This window comes from Mastigoproctus giganteus, chromosome 3, assembly GCF_048544385.1.
Source record: "Mastigoproctus giganteus isolate SK-2022 chromosome 3, ASM4854438v1, whole genome shotgun sequence".
NCBI classification, from domain to species: Eukaryota; Metazoa; Arthropoda; class Arachnida; order Uropygi; family Thelyphonidae; genus Mastigoproctus; species Mastigoproctus giganteus.
Window position 1 is genome coordinate 29,171,094 of NC_143577.1, and position 22,309 is coordinate 29,193,402.

At 36.7% G+C, this 22,309-nt stretch overlaps 1 protein-coding gene across 11 annotated transcripts in view; it reads left to right on the plus strand.

The window, feature by feature from the left end:
* LOC150087831 (bromodomain-containing protein 2-like) overlaps nucleotides 1–22,309 on the plus strand; it is a 676,121-nt gene that overhangs the window by 646,887 nt on the left and 6,925 nt on the right. For all 11 annotated transcript variants that reach the window (XM_090369219.1, XM_090369215.1, XM_090369216.1 and 8 more), the window contains one exon: nucleotides 12,208–12,367. In XM_090369219.1, the coding sequence (XP_090225345.1) occupies nucleotides 12,208–12,367 (160 nt within the window). The remainder of the gene's footprint in view (nucleotides 1–12,207; nucleotides 12,368–22,309) is intronic.

Sequence of the window (22,309 nt, forward strand, 5' to 3'; positions counted from 1 at the left end):
TTTGGCATAAAAGTCTTCTAAATAAGCTTCCATCTTATGGTTTGCCAACAGTTTTTTGTAATTGAGTATCCAGTTTTCTCTCTGACCATTCACTGCAGGTAATGGTAGATTGCTCTGTCGTATCCACTAATGCTGATGTTCCTCAATTTTCAGTTCTTTCTCCCACTCTTTTGCTCTTGTATATTAATGATCTTTTTCCATTTGTTTACTAATGATAGCACATTGCATTCGTCCTTCCAGTTTGAGAAACTTGACCCCACACAAACATCTTTAACTTCTTGAATATCCACTACCAATTCCTTAAATGTTCATCTCTAGGTAATTCTTAAATGGGCTAAAGATAACTAAATTTCAATTTTTCAGACTAGAGCAGCAAAGCAACGGGCACAAAACAGTGGGTGTGCTGTGGCTCGTGGAAGAACCTAAAGGGGCGATTCTACAACGCATCATAGTTTTAAAAAAATGTCCGAAATGTGAAATGTTTGCGGACCTTTCTGGAATAGGACATGATCTAGCCAAGGAGGATGTCATTGTGTGTGCTAGGTGCAGAGAGAGAGAGAGAGTGTGTGAAGAAATTGGGTGGCAACTCAGCATTCTGTTGGGCATCTATGAGAGTTTGAGGTGTAGGGTAGATGCCCTCGAAGAAATTAAAATGAGGGCCAATCAAGCTCTCAGTTGCCCAACTCAATGCCAGAGCTCACTCATGTGCATCAGACAACACAACAGCAATCTACAAGGCAGAATGTGCCAGTCCCACAGCAACTAGTTATTGTGGGTGACTCTATTGCCAGGGAGATGGGGAATATAGTATACAGAATGGATAGGTGGAACAGGACCAAGGTATGTCTGCCGTGGGCAAAAGTTGATGATGTAGAGCAGATATCTTTAAGGGCACAAAAGTTGATTTTTGTTGTACACATTGGCATTAATGACCTTAAGTGTAAGAGAACTACATATTTACTTAACAAGTACAGATCAACTGGAAAAAAGTCATGAGTTAGAGTTAAATTTGAAAGTGTCTGCAATTCTGCCAAGACACCATAGGAGGGAGTATATGATGAGCACCTTGTCAATCAATTCATCCCTGGAGAGATTGTGCAAGGCTCATGGTGTACAATTTTTTTCAGAGTGGTCTGTGCTTGCTAACAGGAGAGACTGCTCTACAGGGATGGGATACACTTAAATAGAAAGGGTGCAAGAATGTTTTCTGATGCTACCGAGGCAGTGTTAGGTAGGTCGAAAAACTGCTAGCTTGGGAGGATTTACAGACTAAAAGATTAACAGTATACACAGGCAGAGGCGAAAGTGATTATTGCACTGCTTCTATTGGAATGGGTAGCAGCATAGAGAGCAAGTTGCTTGGGATTTCAAGAACTGCTGGGAGTCATTGTGAAACAAGTAAATACGTGGGCTGTTTTAGGGTAACTAAGAGTAGGAACAGGTGCATGTATACTTGCATATACACCGATGCTAGAAGTATAGTAAATAAATTTGAAGTGCTGGTCAAGATATCAAATGCAGATATTGTTGGGACATCAGAGACATGGTATCACACAGATAAAAGCAGTGAAGAATTGGAATTTGGGGAGTACAGTGTGTACAGAAAGGATAGACAGAATAAGAAGGGAGGAGGGGTTATGCTGTTAGTTAAGCAACACATAAAATCTAAGGAAGTGCATCTCGTTGACACTGGTGGACAGTGCAATGTTCAGTCATGTTTAGTGTGACATAAGCAGTGGGAAAGAGAAAATGAGAGTAGGAATGTGTTATAGGCTTAATGACTCTGATGACTATAACAATTGTATAGAGAAATAGAAAGGGCCAGTAAATCAGAATGTCCTGGTAATGGGAGATTTTAATTTTCCAGATACTGACTGGAACTTGTGGATTGGTCACTAAAACTTAGCAAGGCTTTTGTGGATTTATTGTTTTCTACAGCAACGTGTTCGAAGAGCAACCAGAGAGAGTAATACTCTTGATATTATTATCAGTGGTGATTATTCGTGCAATAAGAATTTACAGATAAAGGAACCACTAGATGACAGTGATCACGGTGTACTGATGTGGGATTTACTTAAAGATGTAACTGTGATTAAGGGTCAAGGGAAGGGTTTTTGCTTTCCTAAAGGTGACTACAGTGGTCTCAGACAGTTTTTAAATTCTATACAATGGGATCAACTGATGATGTTAAAAACAGCGAATGCTAAATGGCACGTCTTCGAGGAATTAGTCTTGGAAACTACTAGGATTTTCATACCAACTAAGAAATACTGTTCAAGATTTAGACCTTAATGGATGTCAGATGAACTAATGAGGCTCTTGGCAGAGAAGAAAAACGCATGGGTTGTATATAAATTATCAGGTGACAGAAGTCTATGGTATATTTATTGCAATCAGTGACTAGTTACATGGATGTCTGACACAATGCCCATAACAGCGACAATGCTAGGACATTGCTAATGGTAGACATAAACTAGTCTGTAATCAAGTCACAAAGATGGTTAGTCAAGCAAAGGTTGATTACGAGAAATCCTTGGCATAGGATGCAAAGAAAAACAAAAAGACTTCTTTATTTATGTAAACTCTAGAAGGAAGGGGATGAATCAGATTGGTCCTCTTGATACTGATGGTTCACCTGTTGGCGATCCTGGTCAGCTAGCTGGCAAAGTGAAGAGTATTTTGCATCTACATTCACACATCAGAAGTTCTTTAGGGAGTGGAATACCAGAAGTCTATCATCAAACTGTGTAACAGGGACCTAATGATTTTGAAATAACGGAGAACAAAGTGGAGGAAAAATTATTGAAGCAAAACATAAATAAAGCACCTGGGGCGAATGGAATCTATCCAGTGATATTGAAGGAGGAGGCAAAGGAAGTAAACAAACCCTTAGCCATAATTACGAGAGCATTCTTAGATTCTGGGGAGGTCTCCCCAGAATCTAAGAATGCTCTCGTAATTATGGTATCTCTGGGATTATGGGAAAATTGCTGCTATGGATAAAAGGATGGTTTAGTGGAAGAAGATAGAGTGGTTATCAATGGGCACTGCTCTTCTTTGACTAATGATATTAGTGGAAGTCTCCAGGGTTCGGTGCTGAGCCCATTGTTGGTTTCTATATATATTAATGTTATTAAGGAAAATATATCAGGCTTAATGTCTAAGTTTGCAAAATGCAAAGATTGGCAGGGTTAGTGAATTACAGTAATCAGTGTTCTACTGCAACAAGATCTATACAAAAGAAATAAAATAAATAAGCAGATGGGCTTGGATGTATGAATTTAAGCTTCATATTGATGAATGGAAGGTACTGCATGTGAGGATTGGTAATTACAAATTAATATAACAGCTGTGGGGTACCACTCTCAGGGCAGTGGAGAATGAAAAGACCTGAGGATAATTGTTTGGTCATATATGAAGTTCTCTGAGCAGTGCAGACAAGCTGCCAGGATAGCTCATGAGGTTTTGTGAATGATATAGAGGAATTTTTCCAGCAGGGACAAGGGATTATCCCATTGTTTGAGGCAATGGTTAGCCTCATCTGGAGTACTGCTTACAGGTCTGAAAACATCATTTTAGGAAGGATGTGGATCTGTTGGAATGGGTGCAGAAAAGAGCAACAAGTTGGTGGAGGGACAAAGGTTATGCTCAATTTTGATGGAATCTTCCATCTTGCTCAGACTACACACATAAGGGGGCATAAATTCAAATTGAGGATGGTTGCAGGTTAGATATGTGAAAATTTGCCTTCAGCCAGGTTGTGTATTTTTGGAAGTTTGGAATAAATTCAAGGAAGAACTAGATAAACTGTCAGAGGGGATCAACAGGTGAAATAATAAACTAAAAATTTCTGTATAGAAATTCATAATAAAACAAGAGAATAACCACACAGTACAGTTTAAATTTGAAGTTGATTTCATGCCAACATTTCTTTATTATTATTATGTTTATATGATATTATTTTTGACATTTAAATGAATTGCTTGAACTGTTTTTAGCAATATACTTCTTGGTAAACTGACATGTAGCTCACTGTGTATTTCTCTGCTGCCTCACTGCACAATGATGCAGAGCAAGAGAATAACTGAATTCTTGTCTAGATAATCCTGGTTAAAGAAGCACTGCAGGATCATCTAGACAAGAATTCAGTTATAGCTCAGACGCAGCATGGTTTTGTTAAGGGCAGGTCTTGCCTGACCAATTTGATTGGATACTATGATGTAGTCACAAAAGAACTGGATGCAGGAAATAACTTTGATATTATATATTTGGATCTTACAAAGTCTTTTGATACTGTTGCACATGGAAGACTGCTGCACAAATTGGAGCAGTGTGGCATGGAGGCAAATTGCTGCTATGGATAAGGGGATGGTTGAGTGGCAGAAGACAGAGAGTGGTAATCAATGGACACTGCTCAACGTGGACTAATGTTATTAGCGGAGTTCCTCAGGGTTCAGTGTTGGGTCCGTTGTTGTTTTCGGTGTTTATGAATGATATTGATGATGGGATATCAAGTTTAATGTCCAAGTTTGCAGATGATACAAAGGTTGGCAGGGTTGTTAAGGACACCACTGACGCTATGCTGCTGCAACAGGATCTGGAAAGGTTGAACAGATGGGCTGAGAGGTGGCAAATGAAGTTTAACATTGACAAATGTAAAGTACTACATATGGGAAACAGTAACCCCAGAGCAACGTATCAACTCTGCGGTACTACACTGACAGTGGTGGAGAATGAAAAGGACCTGGGGGTAATTGTGCAGGCAGATATGAAGTTCTCTGAGCAGTGCAGACAAGCTGCAAGAGTAGCTCATGGTGTCTTGTCAATGATATACAGGAATTTTTCTAGCAGGGATAAGGAGGTGATTATTCCCTTGTATAAGGCAATGGTTAGGCCACATCTTGAGTACTGTATACAGGTCTGGAGGCCTCATTTCAAGAAGGATGTAGAGCTGCTGGAACGAGTACAGAGAAGGGCAACAAGATTAGTGAATGGAACAAAGGGTTGCTCTTACGAAGAAAGGATTAAGTTTTGCAAATTACAGAGTCTGGAGACTAGGCACCGGCAAGGTGATCTGATAGAGGTGTATAAGGGTTTGAATGGTTTGAGCATGCTCAATGCCAATGGGATTCTTCATCTTGCTCAGAATAATCAGCTCAGAGGGCATAAATTCAAATTGAGGAAGGACAGATGTCGGATAGATGTGCGGAAATTTGCCTTTGGCCAGCGGGTGGTTGGTTGGTGGAACCGACTTCCATCACTTGTTGTTGAAGTTGATAGCCTAAACAAATTTAAGGCTAAACTGGACAGGTATTTCAAGCGAACGGAGGGGTGAAATGGGAGTGGTGTGTTTTTTTTTTTTTTTTTTTGGTTGATGCTGAACAAGCTTGCTTTCTTGCATCATATGCCTCTACTAATGCTAAATCAAAGCCAAAGCTAAAACTCCACAAGAAAGTTGTATACAGGTGGACACAACAGTGCCTTTTGTACTCCGCTGTAAATTTTTTATGGCTTCTTCAGTTAAAATATAGTCAGTGATGTAGATCAAAATGGAAGACCATACCAATGGCATATTACAATTCACACTAACAAAATTGTAATGATATTTTAATGTTTAAATTTATGTAAATGGGAATATGCCCAGTATGCTACTGCTGAATTAATAACTTTACAAATTGATAAATATTACGTTGAACTTGAATGTATTAACCCTTAGCATACCTTATATGCTTAAAATGCTTATATATCCAAACTTTTTTTTTTTTGCAAATTGCTTTACATTTTTCTGTAATCTATATAATTGGATATAAGAATCTTCATAACTGCTATTATATTCTATATTTATGATATATGGTTCAAATTGACTTGTATTTTTATCTTTCTTTCTGTAAGAGAACAATGCCACCATTATAATTACAATGTTAGTTGACAATGACTACCTCAAGGGGTAGAATTTTTCTCAGAATGGTCTGTGCTTGTTAACAAGAGAGACTACTTCTACAGGGATGGGATACACTTAAATAGAAATGGTGCAAGAATATTTTCTTATGCTATCGAGGTAGTGTTAGGTGGGTCAGAAAACTGCTAGCTTTGGGGATACACAGACTAATAGATCAACAGTAGCCACTGGTAGAGGTGAAACTGATTCTTGCACTGCTTCTATTGGAATGAGTAGCAGCCTGAAAAACAAGGTGCAGGGGATTTCAGAGACTGCTGGGAGCCATTGCGGGACAAGTAAATACATGGGCAGTGTTAGGGTAGCTAAAAATAGGAACAGGTGCATGAATACTTGCGTGTACATCAGTGCTAGGAGTTTGGTAAATAAATTTGATGAATTTGAGCCGTTGGTCAAAACATCAAAGGCAGATATTGTTGGGATATCAGAGATGTGGTGTGACATAGATGTAAGGAATGCAGAAATGGAATTTGGAGAGTAGAATGTGTACAGGAAGGGAGGAGGGGATATACTATTATTTAAGAAACACATAAAATCCAAGGAAGTACAGACAGTCGACATGGCTGGACAGTGCAGTGTCAAGTCAGTTTGGTGTGACATAAGCACTGCGAAAGCAAAATTGAGAGTAGGAGTGTGTTATAAACCTAATGACTCAAATGAGTACAACGAACAATTGTACAGAGAAATAGAGAGGGGTAGTAAATCAGAGTGTCTTATAATGGGGGATTTTAATATTTCCCAGATATTGACTGGAATTTGTGTTAGTCACTCACACACTAGCAAGGTTTTGTGAATTTATTGGATGATTATTTTCTATAGCAGCATGCTTGGGAGGCAACTAGAGGGAGTAATACTCTTGATCTGATTATCAGTAGTGATTTTTCATGCATTAAGAAGCTGCACATAAAGGAACCACTAGGTGGCAGGGTTCACAGTGTGCTGAAGTGGGATTTACTCAAAAAGGTAACTATCACAGGGGTAAAGCGAAGGGTTTTTGCTTTCGTAAAGTTGACTACAGTGGTCCAAGACAGTATTTAAATTCTATACGATGGGACCAACTGATGATGTTACCAACAGCAAATTCAAAATGGGAATCACTCAAAGAATTAATCTTGGAAGCTACTAGGCTTTTCATACCAACTAAGAAATATTGTTCAAGATTTAGGCATTAATGGATGTCAGGTGAACTAATTAGACATGTGGCAGAGAACAAAAATGCATGGGATACATATAAATTAACAGCTGACACAGAAGCCTATAATAGATATAAGCTGGTCTGTAACCAAGTCACAAAGGATGTTAGGCAGGCAAAGGCAGATTACGAGAAATCTTTGGCAAAGGATGCAAAGAAAAACAGCAAAGAGTTCTTTATTTATATGTAAACTCTAGAAGGAAGGGGACGAATCAGATGGACCCAGAGTAGTCCAAGTCCACAGACTGGAGGTGTGCAAATGTCACTCCAATTCACAAAGGAGGATCAAAGGGTAACACAAGTAATTACAAACCTGTTAGTTTAACTTTTGTTCCAGGGAAATTAATGGAGTCACTGGTTAAAGAAGCACTGCAGCATCATCTAGAGAAGACTTCAGTTATAGCTCAGATACAGCATGGATTTGTTAAGGGGAAGTCTTGTCTCACAAATTTGAATGGATACTATGACATGGTGACAAAAGAATTGGATGCAAAGAATAATTTTTATATCATATACTTGGATTTTAGGAAAACTTTTGATACCGTGGCACATGGAAGACTACTGTACAAATTGGAGCAGCATGGCATTAAAGGCAAGTTGCTACAATGGATAAAAAGATCGTTGAGTGGGAGAAGACAGGGAGTGCTAATCAATGGACACTGCTTTTCGTGAACTAATGTTATTAGTGGAGTCCACCAGGGTTGAGTGTTGGGTCCATTGTTGTTTTCTCTATTTATTAATGATATTGATGATGGTATATCCGGCTTAATGTCCAGGTTTGCAGATGATACAAAGGTCAACAGTGTTGTTAATGACACTAATATATGCTGCTGCAACAGGATCTAGAAAATTTGAGCAGTTGGGCTGAGAGGTTGTAACTGAAGTTTAACATTGACAAATCTAAAGTACCACATATGGGAAGCAGTAACCCCAGAGTAACGTATCAACAGTGTTTAACTACACTGACAAAGTGCAAAGTGTGTTAGTTGTCTGATGGCACCAAGGGTTCCCTCCCCCCACATCCATGTTGTGTACTCTGTTTGTGTAGCACAGAACTCTGTGAAGGCCAGAGATTTAAAGGGGGGACTGTGGATGGATGTGTAGTGTTGTGTACTGATGTTCTTGTGACCATTACCGCCCTTGGCCCTGGGGAGGCAGATCAAGTAACCAATAGATTTTTTGTACTCTGGCAGGCCCTGCTACCTAGTTTCCAAAGATTTCAGTGGCAAGGGCCTATGTGAAAAAAATAAAATAAATAAATAAAAAAGGAGGCTAACGCCTCCTTTAATAAAAGGCCAAGAGAGGTTTATGTAAGCATACTGCACTGACAGTGGTACAGAATGAAAAGGATCTGGGAGTAATTGTGCAGGCAGATATGAAGTTTTCTGAGCAGTGCAGACAGTCTGCAAGAGTAACTAATGGTGTCTTGTCAGTGATATACAAGAATTTTTCTAGCAGGGATAAGGAGGTGATTACCCTAGTATATGGCAAAGGTCAGGCCACACCTTGAATACTGTATACAGGACTGGAGGCCTCATTTTAAGAAGGATGTAGAGCTGCTGGAACGAGTACAGAGAAGGGCAACAAAATTAGTGAATGGAACAACAGGTTGCTCTTATGAAGAAAGGCTTAAGTTTTGCAAATTACAGTGTCTGGATACTAGGCACTTGTGAAGTGATCTGACTCAGGTGTAGAAATCCTTGAATGGTTTGAGCATGCTTAATGCTGATGGGATTTTTCTTCTTGCTTAGAATAATCGCCTGAGAGGGCATAAATTCAAATTGAGGAAAATCAGTTGTAGGATAGATGTGCAGAAATTTGCCTTTAGCCAGCGGGTGGTTGTTTTCTGGAACAAACTTCCATCCATCGTAGAAGTTGATATCTTAAATAGATTCAAGGCAAAACTAGACAAAGATTTAGAGCAAGTAGATGGGTGAAATGGGAAATTTTTTTTTTTTTTTGGCTAATGCTCTATAAGGCTGCTTTCTTTCATCATATGCCTTTACTAATGTTAATGTTTTCTTGGTGGATCATGATAACATTACTCTCTCTTCTTGCTTTATGATTGTGCTTCTAACATCTACACAGTATACACAGTACAAGATGCACTGTTACTGCGGAGCAGCAAGTATATTATAAAATTTCTGATGAAGGGGAACATGGAACCCACTGAAATTCTTATCTAGGTTATGATGTGAACAGCACTGTAAAAAGATCCTAACACATACAAGTACACATGATATAGTGAAACAAGTTTTCAGATGGCAACAAAGCAGCCACAATCAGCTGCACACTCATGTTTAGCCAACTGCTGAACATGAGCATGGTCATTTGTAACCTGAACTGATTTTGGGACACAGGCATTTTGCAATACATAACAGTGCATCTAAACTGTGTATAAGTGCACAAAGTGTGAAAACAATTATTCATAGCCACTTGCTATTCAAAAACGTGACCTGATCTGTACCAAACAAATCTCAATAGAAGGCACAGAAAACTACCAAAGCAGATCATCCTACTACAAAATAACGTGACTATATACTTGCTTCATCTCTCCATGCTTCATCTCATTGATATATATTTTTTTTTTATTTTTTTGCTTATTTGAACATTTTATAAAAGAGAATCTGGGAGATGAAAAATTCCAAACGGATGAAGAACTCAGTGCAAGTCCTGAAGTCCTATAGTGTAACTTGGCAAGTTGCCTTGAATATGCAGTGACAAGGGTTGTGATATGTTTCGTTTTGAGCCAATCAGATAAAAGCTTTCATTGGCCTTCTTTATTTAGCTGGAGCACTTCGATGTAAGAAGCAGAGATTGGAAGTGTTATGGGGAACTGACGGAAATGGCGTTGAAAAATTTTACTTAGTAACAAACCAGAGACGCTTCAAGTTCCTCATCAGGTGTATAAGATTTGATGATCAAACAACCAGGAATGAGAAAAGAAAACGTGATTGCCTCATCCCCGCCATAAGAGAGATTTTCACTGAATTTGTAAAAACTGCAAGACGTGTTACTCTCTGGGTAAAAATCTAACTATTGATGAGAAATTAGAGGCCTTCAGAGGAAAATGTGGTTTAAAACAGTATATACCTTTTTGGTACAGACCTTAGTGTTGCAGGGAAGCAACACTAAGGTCCATACCAAATCAGCAATAGACCAGCTGATGTTGTCAAAAGACTGGCAGAACCTATCCGTGGGACTGGACAGAACATTATGGCATATAATTGGTTTACAGATGTCAATTTAGTTTTGGAACTCAGAAAAAGGAAACTCTCTTCTGTTGGAACAATAAAAAAGAACAAACCGCAACTCCCAGTCAAATTTGTGTCAGCCAAGAGCCACCCTGAAAAATCAAGTTTGTTTGACTTCAGGGAAGAAGCAGCAATTTTTTCCTATGTACCGAAGAAATAAAAGAATGTCATCTTGATTTCCTCCTTACATTTTGATGATACCATTGACCGTGAAACAGGTGATCAGCTGAAAGCAGAAATTGTAACATTTTATAATGCAACCAAGTCTGAAGTAGATACTGTGGATCAGATGTGTGCGGCTTACAATGTGGCACGAGCTTGTCATCGTTGGCCAATGGTGATATTCTATGCCATGCTACACATTAGCAGAATCAATGCACAAGTGACCTACATGGGAAATGAAAAAGAAGTAAAGAGCCGCAGATGCTTCCTTCTGTGGAATTAGTGGCTGAGGAACTTCATCGGAGGACCCAGGTCCCTCGAACTTCCCTTCAACTAAAGCAGCAGAGTACTGAGCCCTCTACAAGCGCAGAACGGGAGAGCAGTCACAAGTGGTGCACTAATTGCTGGAAAGCAACAATGAAAACTAGACTGATAAGGTATCTTGTACAAATTATAAACAATACCTCTGCTTAGAGCATGCAGAAATGATTTGTGCATCTTGCTCTAAAAATGCAATGTTCAATGAACAAGATGAAAAATAATTTTTTACACAAAAATATTTTTTATAGAAAAATTTCTGTAAAAATAAAAATTTATTAATAAATAAACATTTGAAACTCCTGTATATGTTATTTATGAATAAACTATAGTGATTTTTAAACATATTCTTTAAATTTTCAATATAAAACCTAGTATTTATCTGAGAGAGAGAGAGAGAGAGAGAGAGAGAGATACATTGCAGCCAACTATGTTTGTTTTGCTGGTGCATCCAATAAGGGTTAATTTCCTAAGATTCAGTTTATTCATTTTTCGTTTATAATTTTCATTTATGTCCACAGGTTTTTTCATCCCTTTTTAGTATGAAAATGCATAGTTTCCAGGCCCCGTAACCCACTTTGTAGTATCTTTTAATGTGATGTCACTTCCATTTCTCGCCAAACAAATTGCCTGGCTTTGTGTTCTTTCAAGGTCAAGTGGTTAGAACCAGCATACATATTTGTAGCCTATTTATTGATATCAGTTGACATCTTGAAACATGAAGTGATAGTTTGGTCACTGTAATATGTGTCTATAAGACTTATAAAAAATCGTCTGTTAATGTTCAGGCAATCCTTATAATGTATAATGTCATGTAAACTGCATTGCTTATGTGTTGATTTACATTGCTTAGATTGGTAAAAGCAAGTTTTTATGACTGTAAACAGAACTATCTTGTATATAGGAAAATACAGTATAATTCAAAGCTTTGCGACATTGAAACCCCATAATGTTTTGTTTTTTTAACTGAGTAAAACATACTAAACAATGAATGAAGACATGTTCTTCAGTTGTTTATTGGTGAAGACCAGTTATGAATTTCTCCAGTGTAGTGCCTTGCTTATCCTAAGGTTTTTAATATAATTTGCTATCTTCAGTATTGGCCCTTGTGTTATTTAAAGACATAACGTTAAACACCTGTGTGCTCTTTCATTAGTCACACTTAAATAATAGTTTGTTTTATTTTCTATAAATATGCAAATAAACATCTTAAATCCAAAAATATCCCCACATATTTTATAGTCTTTAGAATGGCTATAAAATTATAAAATCAAATTCAAAATTCTTTTGTATTTGGGTATATTATAATTTTATTTTTTTCACAGAGAACGAGAAGAAGAAGAGGCTCTCGAAAGGGCTAGGAAAGCTCAACAGCAACAACAACAACTAGAAGGCATATCTCGCCAACAAGAGCAAACAGCACAAGGAATCAGTGAAAGGGAAAGACAGAGGTTACGAGAGCAAGAGCGACGTCGAAGGGAAGCTGTAAGTTATATATTCTTTAACATCTTTCCAAATATTTATGTGATGTTTATGTTTAACTACAAAAGGAAGTTTATGATTGTATATGTTTAATAAATTGTGTATACACTCAGTGGACAATTGATTAGAAACACCAACCGTTGCTAAGGCAATCAGATGTGCCCTATAACAATATCACATGTTTTATTGACTACCTGTATAGATCAACAGCACATTTCCAACAGTTGTTTATCATATGATGGCAGGCTAAAAAAATAACGCTGCTTAGTTCATAACCTCAATTTCTGGGTGATGACAAGTTAAACTTGGTTCTCCACATAACTGATAGTTTGTAGTTAGTGTGTTCACGGTAACATTTATGTGTAGTTGTTTGTTTATAAGTTATCCTGTTTTTTTTTTTTTTTTTTTAATGGAAACACAGTTGAGCAAAAGCCTAAAAAAATACAAGTAGAAGTTTGTAACAACTTCTATGCTTTTCAAGCAGGAAAAGGATGCATTTAAAATCAGATTAATAGAAATCCAACAATTATTACAGGAATCCCTCGATTAGCGTGATTAATTGGTTCCGCAAAAATGGCGCACTGTGCGAAATTGCGCTAATCAAAGTTAATAATCAATACAAAATAGCCTACTTTGTTCCAAGACCTACAATATACCAATCAATATTTTTTAAAATATGTTTTTATGGCAATTTAATGTACAGCAGTATGAAAGCAAAGTATAATTATAAATATTTGCAGTATAGTAATCGGGTGCCTCCGTAGCCAGGTGGGCAGGAGCAGCAGTGCGTAGCACACGCTTCTTGATTAGACCGGAGTTCGAGCCCGTCACCACTAAATACGGCGGATGTGGAAAGGTCAGGGAATGATCACCGCATATCCCGGAGCAATATGGCCTTAGTTGCTAATGCTCCTAAAAACCAAAATAACAGTACAGTAATCAAAAGTTTATTGAAATTAAAAAATTACAATATGTAACTTGCTCTATTTCTTTGTAAAATATTTCAAAAGGCTGGTTTGCCCAGACTTTTCTTTCTTCCTTTCATCATAAATTCACTTGTATGGCTACACATCTTTTTCAATGTTCCTGTGAATTTGCATACTGCACTCGATATCTGGGTCTGCATCCATGATTAGTTGTTTCAAATTTTCAGCTGTGTGAAATATTCCTTCAAGTTCTTTTAATGTCAACTTCTTTTCTTGAACATTTTCTTCATCGCAAATTTCCACCTCGTCATATGCTCATTGTTCATCAATATTAAGGTCAGAATCACTTAATTGTTTTGAATGTGATTCCAGCAATTCATGAACATCACTGTTGTCGATTTCACCAAAGCCTAGATCTCTTCCAATATTTGCTATTTCATCAATAACAGTGTTGACATGAGTAAAACTACAGAAATAATTTGTGCAATCTGGCAAAATATGCTTCCAAACTGCTCTCATATTGCTGGATGTTACTTCAGACCATGACTCATGAATATTGTCTATTGCTTTCCTGATGTTGTAATTTCTCCAAAATTCAACTAAAGAAACTGCACCATCTCCAGTTGTTGCTTCAATTGCTTGTGCAAATGTTCTACATAAATAATAGGCCTTAAAAGTAGTGATTATGCCATGATCCATAGGCTGTAAAAGACTTGTTATATTTGGAGGTAAAAAGATAACTTTCACGTTTTCACACAAATCAGAAAGTGCTGGTGGGTGGCCCGGGGCATTGTCTAAAATTAATAAAATTTGAATTCAAGATTATTTTCTTCACAGTAGGCCTTAACTTTCGGACAAAAATAGCTAGTGAACCACTCTTCAAATAAAGCTTTCGTGACCCAAGCTTTTCTATTAGAGCACCAAACAACAGGTAGGCTTGTGTTATTAAAACCTTTGCCGAAAGATCTGGGAGTTTCATTTCTATAGATAACCATGGGTTTTAATTACAAATCACCTTCTGCATTGCCTCCCAATAAAAGTGTTATTCTATCTTTGGAAATTTTATAGCCTGGTTGAGCCTTTTCTTTTTTTACTAGAAAGGGGTTTTTTGGCATTCGTTTCCAAAAAAAGGCCTGTTTCATCAACATTAAATATTTGTTGATCTGCTTAGCTGCCGTCATCAACAATTTTCTTTAAAATTTTGGGATATTTTGTGGCTGCATCTTTATCTGCACTTGCCACTTCTCCAGTCATTTCAACATTATACAGTCCTGTTCTTTTCTTAAAACGTTCAAACCAGCCTTTAGTGGCAGTGAAATTTTCTTCTGTTTCCACTTTAATCACTTTTTCTCTTGAAGAACTTGCTTGAGCATTTTCTTCAGTTACCGCTCTACCCAAGTTTTCTATTGTTGACTTTTCCTTTAACATTGCAAAAATACTCAAGGCTTTTGTTTTTATGGTCATTGTGAAGATTGGAATTCTTTTTTTGATTGCAGTCTTCTATCCAAATAGCTAAAAGACGTTCCATCTCAATCATCGTAACACTTCTATTTCTTGTGGTTTGTGTGTGTCCTGATGATGAAGCAACCTTACCTTTTTCCTTATATGCACTGGCTTTACTTAAAATAGTCCGAACTGTTGATTCAGGCATTCCAAGATGTCAAGAAATTTGTATCTTCAATCTTTTTATGACTTCAATCTTTTCATCTAACGTTATCACTTTTCTTTTTACCAGAGGCACTGTCAGATACACTTTTCCTTTTATCCATAGTTAATAATTACGTAATATATAAAAAATTTAATAGAAATTAATGTAATTAATTAGTATGCACAGTATTTTTGCAGGAGATACACGGGAGTCTGCATATACATAATAAATGTGCTGCGGCCGGTGTTGTCCTTCAGAGTGCATAATGTTAGAAAATATTTCAGTTGTTGTAATAATACACATTTGAAATAATCGATTTCTTTTTATTTTCCTATGGTAGAAAAGCAAACTAGCTTCCCACACTGTATCTTGCGTTTTTGTTTATTTCTCGATAACGCTTCTCGATGGAGAAGGTATGATGCGACATGAAATAAACAGTAACTCCCTTTTGTGAACAGAGCCGCGTGCTCACCAAGAAAACAAGCGATGTGTTTCTATAATGTTTTCTAATGTTATGCATATTTTAGCAGTGTATTTACATTCGTAGCTTAGTACTGACTTTCGTAGCATCACCAGCTTCAGTTTCTTTAAGCCAAGCCAAAATACCGTGCTAATCGAAAATTGGTAGCTAAATATAAACTGCACTAATTCGAGTCTCGTGCTAATCGAACAATTCCTGTATTTTTTTTTTTTTTTTTTTTTTCATACATGAAAGGGGCTTAAAAAAAGGAAAAGGGGTAAAAAAAAAAAAATATATATATATATATATATATGGGAAGAGAGTAATAAATATCTTACAGTTGTAATTAAACTCAATGGCTCAGTTTAGAGTTGGTAAAACTATAGAATTTTATTAAGTTATAATTAATTTATAAGGAGCTAACTCTGTTTACTTTTTGCTTCTATTAATCGCAGAAAATTGGAAAAAAATTATCTAGAAACTGGAGGAAATATGAGGAATTTCTTCAAAAAACATCTGCATGTCCAAAAAAATTCAGTCCCAGCATCAGCCTGGCAAGTGATGCCGACTATTTTTTGTGGTTCTCTGAGTGCTATCTCCATCAACTTTTTGGATAAAGGGACCACAATTCGGTCTGGTGCATGCAGAGCCTTTGGAGAAACTCAAGAAAAGAACCAAACAAGTAAAGCCTGGCAATGTGGCTTTGATGCAATAACATACAACCTCATAATAGCTGTGTAACATTGGCAAGTTGCTCCGCACCCTCCTGTAGTCTAGATTGGCCCAAAATCCTAAAGAACACCTCTGGGACAATAGATATGATTCTGATGAAGTAGTTAAGTAGTCATGATGAGAGAGTTAGCCTCTCAACCAAAGGACTTTTACTTGAACAGCAATACAAAAACTTGTTAAGCTCAGGATGAAGTGTATCAAGTTAGGTGAGATGTATGTTAAAAAATTATACATCAAATTAAAAACAACTTTTTCTTTTATTTAAAAGCTCCCCCACTCTTTTTTTTTTTTTTTTTTTTTTTTTTTCAATCTGTATTTTTCAAAAAAGTTATGCAGTAAGTGGCATTGCTAGTAAATTAGTAAAATGGATGAACTTATCAATTTCGAACATCATATGGTAGTAAGACCTCCAGACCTTCATTGTGGCCAGTAACAGGAATATGTCGTAATCAATAAAATGAGCATTTAGTGCAAAACACATGACAAGAAATAAGACCATGCAGCCCAAGTAATGTTTCTATAGTACTAAATATGCTATAGAAACATTACTGCCATTTATATGGAGTTCATGTTTAGATACATTCTGCTATTTCTGGAGTGAATGATGGTTCCATCCACACAGTCATTGTAATATTCCTAATGAAATGACCAAAAGGCAGTTAATTAGAATATCTGCATCCATAAATATATTTCAATTGAATAATTTTTAATACTTTTTTGCAGTACTAAATATACATACACTACCTATCATTAATATCCAGGCATCCCTCTGTTGACATCCTACCCAAGCACCAGGTGTCATTCTTCTTCTTTGGGTTCCGTGTTCAATTTGAATGTTGGAGACCAACATTTTCCAGCCAACGCTGTCTCTTGCTTTGTGATTATTTGTTTGTTTGTTATTTGGTTTTTAGGAGCATTATCAACTAAGACCATATTGCTCCGGGAATATGCAGTGGTCATTCCCTGACCTTTCTGCATCCTCCATATTTGGTGGTGATGGGCTCAAACCCGGTCTAATCGAGAAGCATGTGCTACGCACTGCTGCTCCTTCCCACCTGGCTACGGAGGCATCTCTTACTTTGTGAAATAGTTCTTGTGTCTTATGACCCCCTGTCCATTCTTTTATATTATCAAGCCACCTTTTTCTTGGTCTTCCTTTTGCTCTTTTGACTTTAATCTTCCCCTGCAGGATTAGTCTCTGCGGGTCATATTGTGGGCCTTTTATAATTATGCCTGAGGTAAGCAGTCTTTCTCTTTGCAATTGTAGTTAGTAGTGTCCTTGTGGTCCTTGCCCTCTTAAGTACCTGCTCATTGGTGACCTGATCTGTCCACAGAATTTTGAACATTCTTCTGAGTGTCGACATCTCGAAGGCTTCCAGTTTCCTGATTTCTGCCTTCCTCATGACCTAGGTCTCACATCCATGTGTAGCATTTGGCCATTCGATATCTTTTCTGAAAATCCAGTTTTGTGTCACAGAGGAAGTTCTTAAGATTCGTGAATACCTCTTTGGCCATACCAATTCTGCTTCTAATTTCTGAGCCTTGGTCATTATTATTTGTAAAGATCTTCCCTAGATATTTAAAGCTACTCACTTGTTCGATGGGGGAGTTTCCACACTGTATTTTGATTCCAGGCATGGTCTTTTTACTTATAACCATAATTTGGGTCTTTTTGGCATTAATTGTTAAGCCTATCTGTTTGCTGGCTATTACCACTTTTTTTTTTTTTTTTTTTTATGAAACCCCCAAACACGAAAGGTATCAAAACCTATAGTACTTAGTTCCGTGCATGGGTTGAAGGAGAAGTATGGGGGGGGGGGGTGCCGGAAACTTTGCTCTAGAGACTAAACATGGGTTTCACCACTTCAAGCCTCCAATAAGCAAAGTGGTGGTATTTCACCGGCTGATGAAAGTCATCTACCACCTGATCTGTTTGAGAAACTAAAAATTTTGGTCACAGGTCACATGTGATGTGTCTGCAAGGAGTTCAGAAATGCTGAAAGACGTGTTCATCATGGGAAATGAGGTAAACATACCTTGTCGATCAGTACTGTATTTGGGGCAATCAATAAGTACATGTTAGAGTGAACTGTGTTGCACTTTGTGCACTGTGGTGGAACAGTGCCTGCAAGAAGATAGAGATGTGTTAGGTTTGTTTGGCCTATTCATAGTCAAGCTTTCAAATACTTCTTCTTCATGTCAGTTCTCACGTAGACTTCCAGGGTTTGAGATCTTTATTTATAGGGATTAGTTTGTTACCAACTTGATTTTGCCAGATGTGCTGCCATTGCTCAAGACATCCGTTTCTTTATAATTAACTTGAAATCGAAGTGTGGTTTGCTAAAGGGTTGATCTACAGCGGCAGTTCCCGACCGGTGGTTTGTAAACCCCTGGGGGTTCACAAAAGTGTTCCAGGGGGTTTGCACTAAAAATTCTGTAATGGTGTATGCTTAGAGTTACATAGGTATATTTTTGTAAACTACAAAACAGTTTAATGTTAATTTATGCAGTTTGGTTCAAAATCTATATTTAGTTGTGGTTTGGGTTATACACCCTTACACGGCGAGCATGTGCAACAAGTGTCCATGTAAGTTAATGGGAGTGCATACAATAATAGCATGGACAGCAGCATCGCTTCTTGTGTTCCCCCAGCTTACTTCAACAAATTAAGCAAGCTTAATTTGTTAAAGGAAAGTACAGATATCATTCAATTGGGTATGCATTGCTCGCACCTCCGGCCTTTAAACAATTATTGGAACTGCCGTTGCTATAGAAAGCAAAAATTCGTGGTACATAAAGAAAACTGGAATACTGAAGTTTTTTTAATCATGGATACTGAAATTTTCATTTCAAACATTTATGGATTTATGTAAAATGCACAATATTGGACAAAAGTGTCAAACTGCATTCAAACAGGAATACCATGGAGAAATGCTGGCAAGAAAAAATATTACATAATACCATCTATTTTATTATTTTTTTTTTATTGTCTCCAAGTAACAACAGTTCTTTTTTTCTTATATTTATCTGTAAAGTGCTAATAAATAAATAGAAGTAGTCAGTTAGTCTGTGTTTTAATAATCGAATTTGAAACATAACATTTCTCGATTTGTTCTGATATATTTAAAATTTGCCCTTCACAACCTTCCAATTCGTTACATAAATTATGATATTCAAAATTTTGTCTACTATAATGTATGGGGATATAATACCCATTAGTTCCTTATTGTTTTCAAATCTTGAAAAAAAAAAGAGCAATACCAGAATAACAACAAAGAAATAAAGTTTTGGAATATATAAAATTAACTTTTCATTACTTCAGTTTAAAGATTTATACTTTGTTAATAAAAATATCGCATTGCATTTTACTACCACTGATTTTTTTTGTCAATAAATGCCCTTTTTTGAAAGTTTTACTGTTTTGCTTTCTACAACAAATTGCAGCCTATGCGGTGCATAAAACATGTATTATACTTTAAATCATGGCATAAAAAAAGACAATAATTGCTAATACCCATCAATTTCCTATCTCCGAATTAATCTAGGTTTTCCATCTGCAGTTAACATTAAATGAAAATTAATAATTTTGAGAACTACATATTGTATTTAGTTTAATAATAGAAATCATGCATTGTATGATTTCTATTACTAAGCTAAACATAAAAAAAAATCACTGATTATCATCCATAATTAACCCATTAATAGAAAAGGTGATTCACCTCCCCCCCCACACTAAGTCACAAGTAGACAATCGTGTTCGTAAAAACATATCGGAATTGGTTAGTGCTGGTTGTGTTAATCCCCTTGCTTTTTAATTTAAGCTCACTGGTTGTCGATGCTAGGCAATGATTTCAATGTGGATATAGACTCTTTAATTTCAAAAGTTTCTATTAGATGGCCAGTGGAGGGATTGGGTGCGAACGTATCAATATGTATCGCACCATTTCAGTCATGTGTAAGACAAACTCCAGTAAATATTGCTAGTTGCTGCACCACATCATATTGGGTTGGATTTGAATGTTGTGTAGTATTACATTGTTTATTCATACTCATAGTATTTTTAAACTTTAAAATCATTATGGACCACTGGTTGAAGACTGGAAGAATGAAGGACAATGATGATGAAATACAAATTAATGAGAAGAATGAAAATCAAAATCATTCCTCAAATTCGTCCCAAAATGACCTTCAAAAAACCCATGTGAAAAGGAATAGTAAAAAAGAGGAAATATAGTGAAGATTATATTAAATTTAGTTTTTCATTTCTTGGAGATAAGGACTATCCACACCCACAATGTGTTATTTGCGGAGAAGTGCTCGCCAATAGTAGTTTGAAACCTTCCTTCATCTTGTCATTTAGAAACAAAACACGAAAATTATGCGGAAAAGCCCGTTGATTTTTTTTAAAGCAGAAATTGCAAGAAATCAAAACATCTAATATTGATTCACATATACCACTCGGAAATCAAGACAGTGAAAAAGCACTTGAGGCATCGTACTTAGTAAGCTATGAAATAGCAAAAGATGGGCAGAAAATTTGATTTTCTCATGTGCAAAAGTTATTGTCAGGTGTATAGTGACAATTTGGCAAAGAAATTGGATATGATACCCTGTTCGAATAACACAGCATCTCGCAAAATACATGTCTAAAGATGTTGACTATATTATAGAAAGTGCTAAAAAAAAAAAAAGTACATTTTATGCTTTGCAATTAGATGAGACCACAGATGTTTCCAATCTAGCCATTTTAATTGTATTTGCATGCTACTTGAATGAGGTAAAGTGTAGGAAAATATGCTGTTTTGTCGTTCTTTAACAGAGCATACAACAGGTGAGAACATTTTTAATTTAATTAACTCCTATTTTGAAGAAAAACAAATTGACTGGTCTTCATGTTGTGGAATTTGTACAGAAGGAGCAAAATCAATGACAGCAAAATCTGTGGGCCTTATTACTTGCATCAAAAATATATGTGCTGATATCTCGTGGACAGGTTGCAGCATTCATAGGCAAGCTCTTGCATCAATACGAATGTCTCGACAGCTTAAAAGTGTACTTGATGATGTCAAAATAATTAACTTTATAAAATCGAGACCAACAAATTGCAGAGTATTCACTTCTTTACGTAAAGAAAATGGCAGCGAGCATGTAACCCTTTTGACATGCATGGATATTAGATGGCTGTCACGTGGCAAAGTACAGGTAGCCCTTGATTTACATCGGGATTAGGTTCCTGGGAGGACAGATGCAAATGGAACCCTTTATATAATGGAGTCAATTGGAAATCACAGGGTTAGGTTCAGGGCACCAAAAATTTTACCTACCACTTTGCATTGATTGTTTTATTTTATTAGCATTCTTTCATAGTTGTAGTAATAATCTATGGAGGCATATTCATAGCCCTACACACATTAGGGCAGATTTCACCAGATTCCTTCCTCTGAATATTGCATTAGGATTCAATGAACTACTTTTACCAGACATGATGTCTCTTTATTCTATTAAATCAAAAACTTTATAACATGATTGCCAAAAACTGCACAAGGCTATCACTATTATTATTTAATTTATTAATAGCACAATTAATAAAAAATGTTAGCGAAATAAATTTCCAACATGTGTAAACAACAATCAACTGAATGCTTCACCGTATGGATCGTTACCACCAGCATCCACGAGTGGCCACTTTGAGGGCGGGACTCTTTCTCGTCTGTGATAAGGATGCACTAATTACTGATTGGCTCAGATTGTCCTAAATCACGTGAACAGTGCATGATACGTAGCATAGTATGATGCCAATAAATTTTGTCTGATGATTTTAAGCTTTCAATTTATACAAAAATTGCAAAAATAAATAAATAAAAATAGTGTTGTGGTTAGTGATCGGTTCTCAGTGGGTATACAACAGACCAAATATTATGTTGAAAGGGAGTTCACAATAAAAATATTATGTTGAAAGGGGTTCGTGAGTCAATAAAGGTTGGGAAACCATGATTTACAGGATCTGTGGCAGTCCAGCAATTCCAATGTGACCAGGGATCCAACAAAAGAGAACTTGTTTTTTCTTATATTTAACTTGGTCATGGTATTCCAAATGTGTATAAGGGATTATGGTGATTTTTATTCTGCTGTACAAGCTTGGATAGCAGTAACTGATTCTGTGTAAATAACATTGTGCG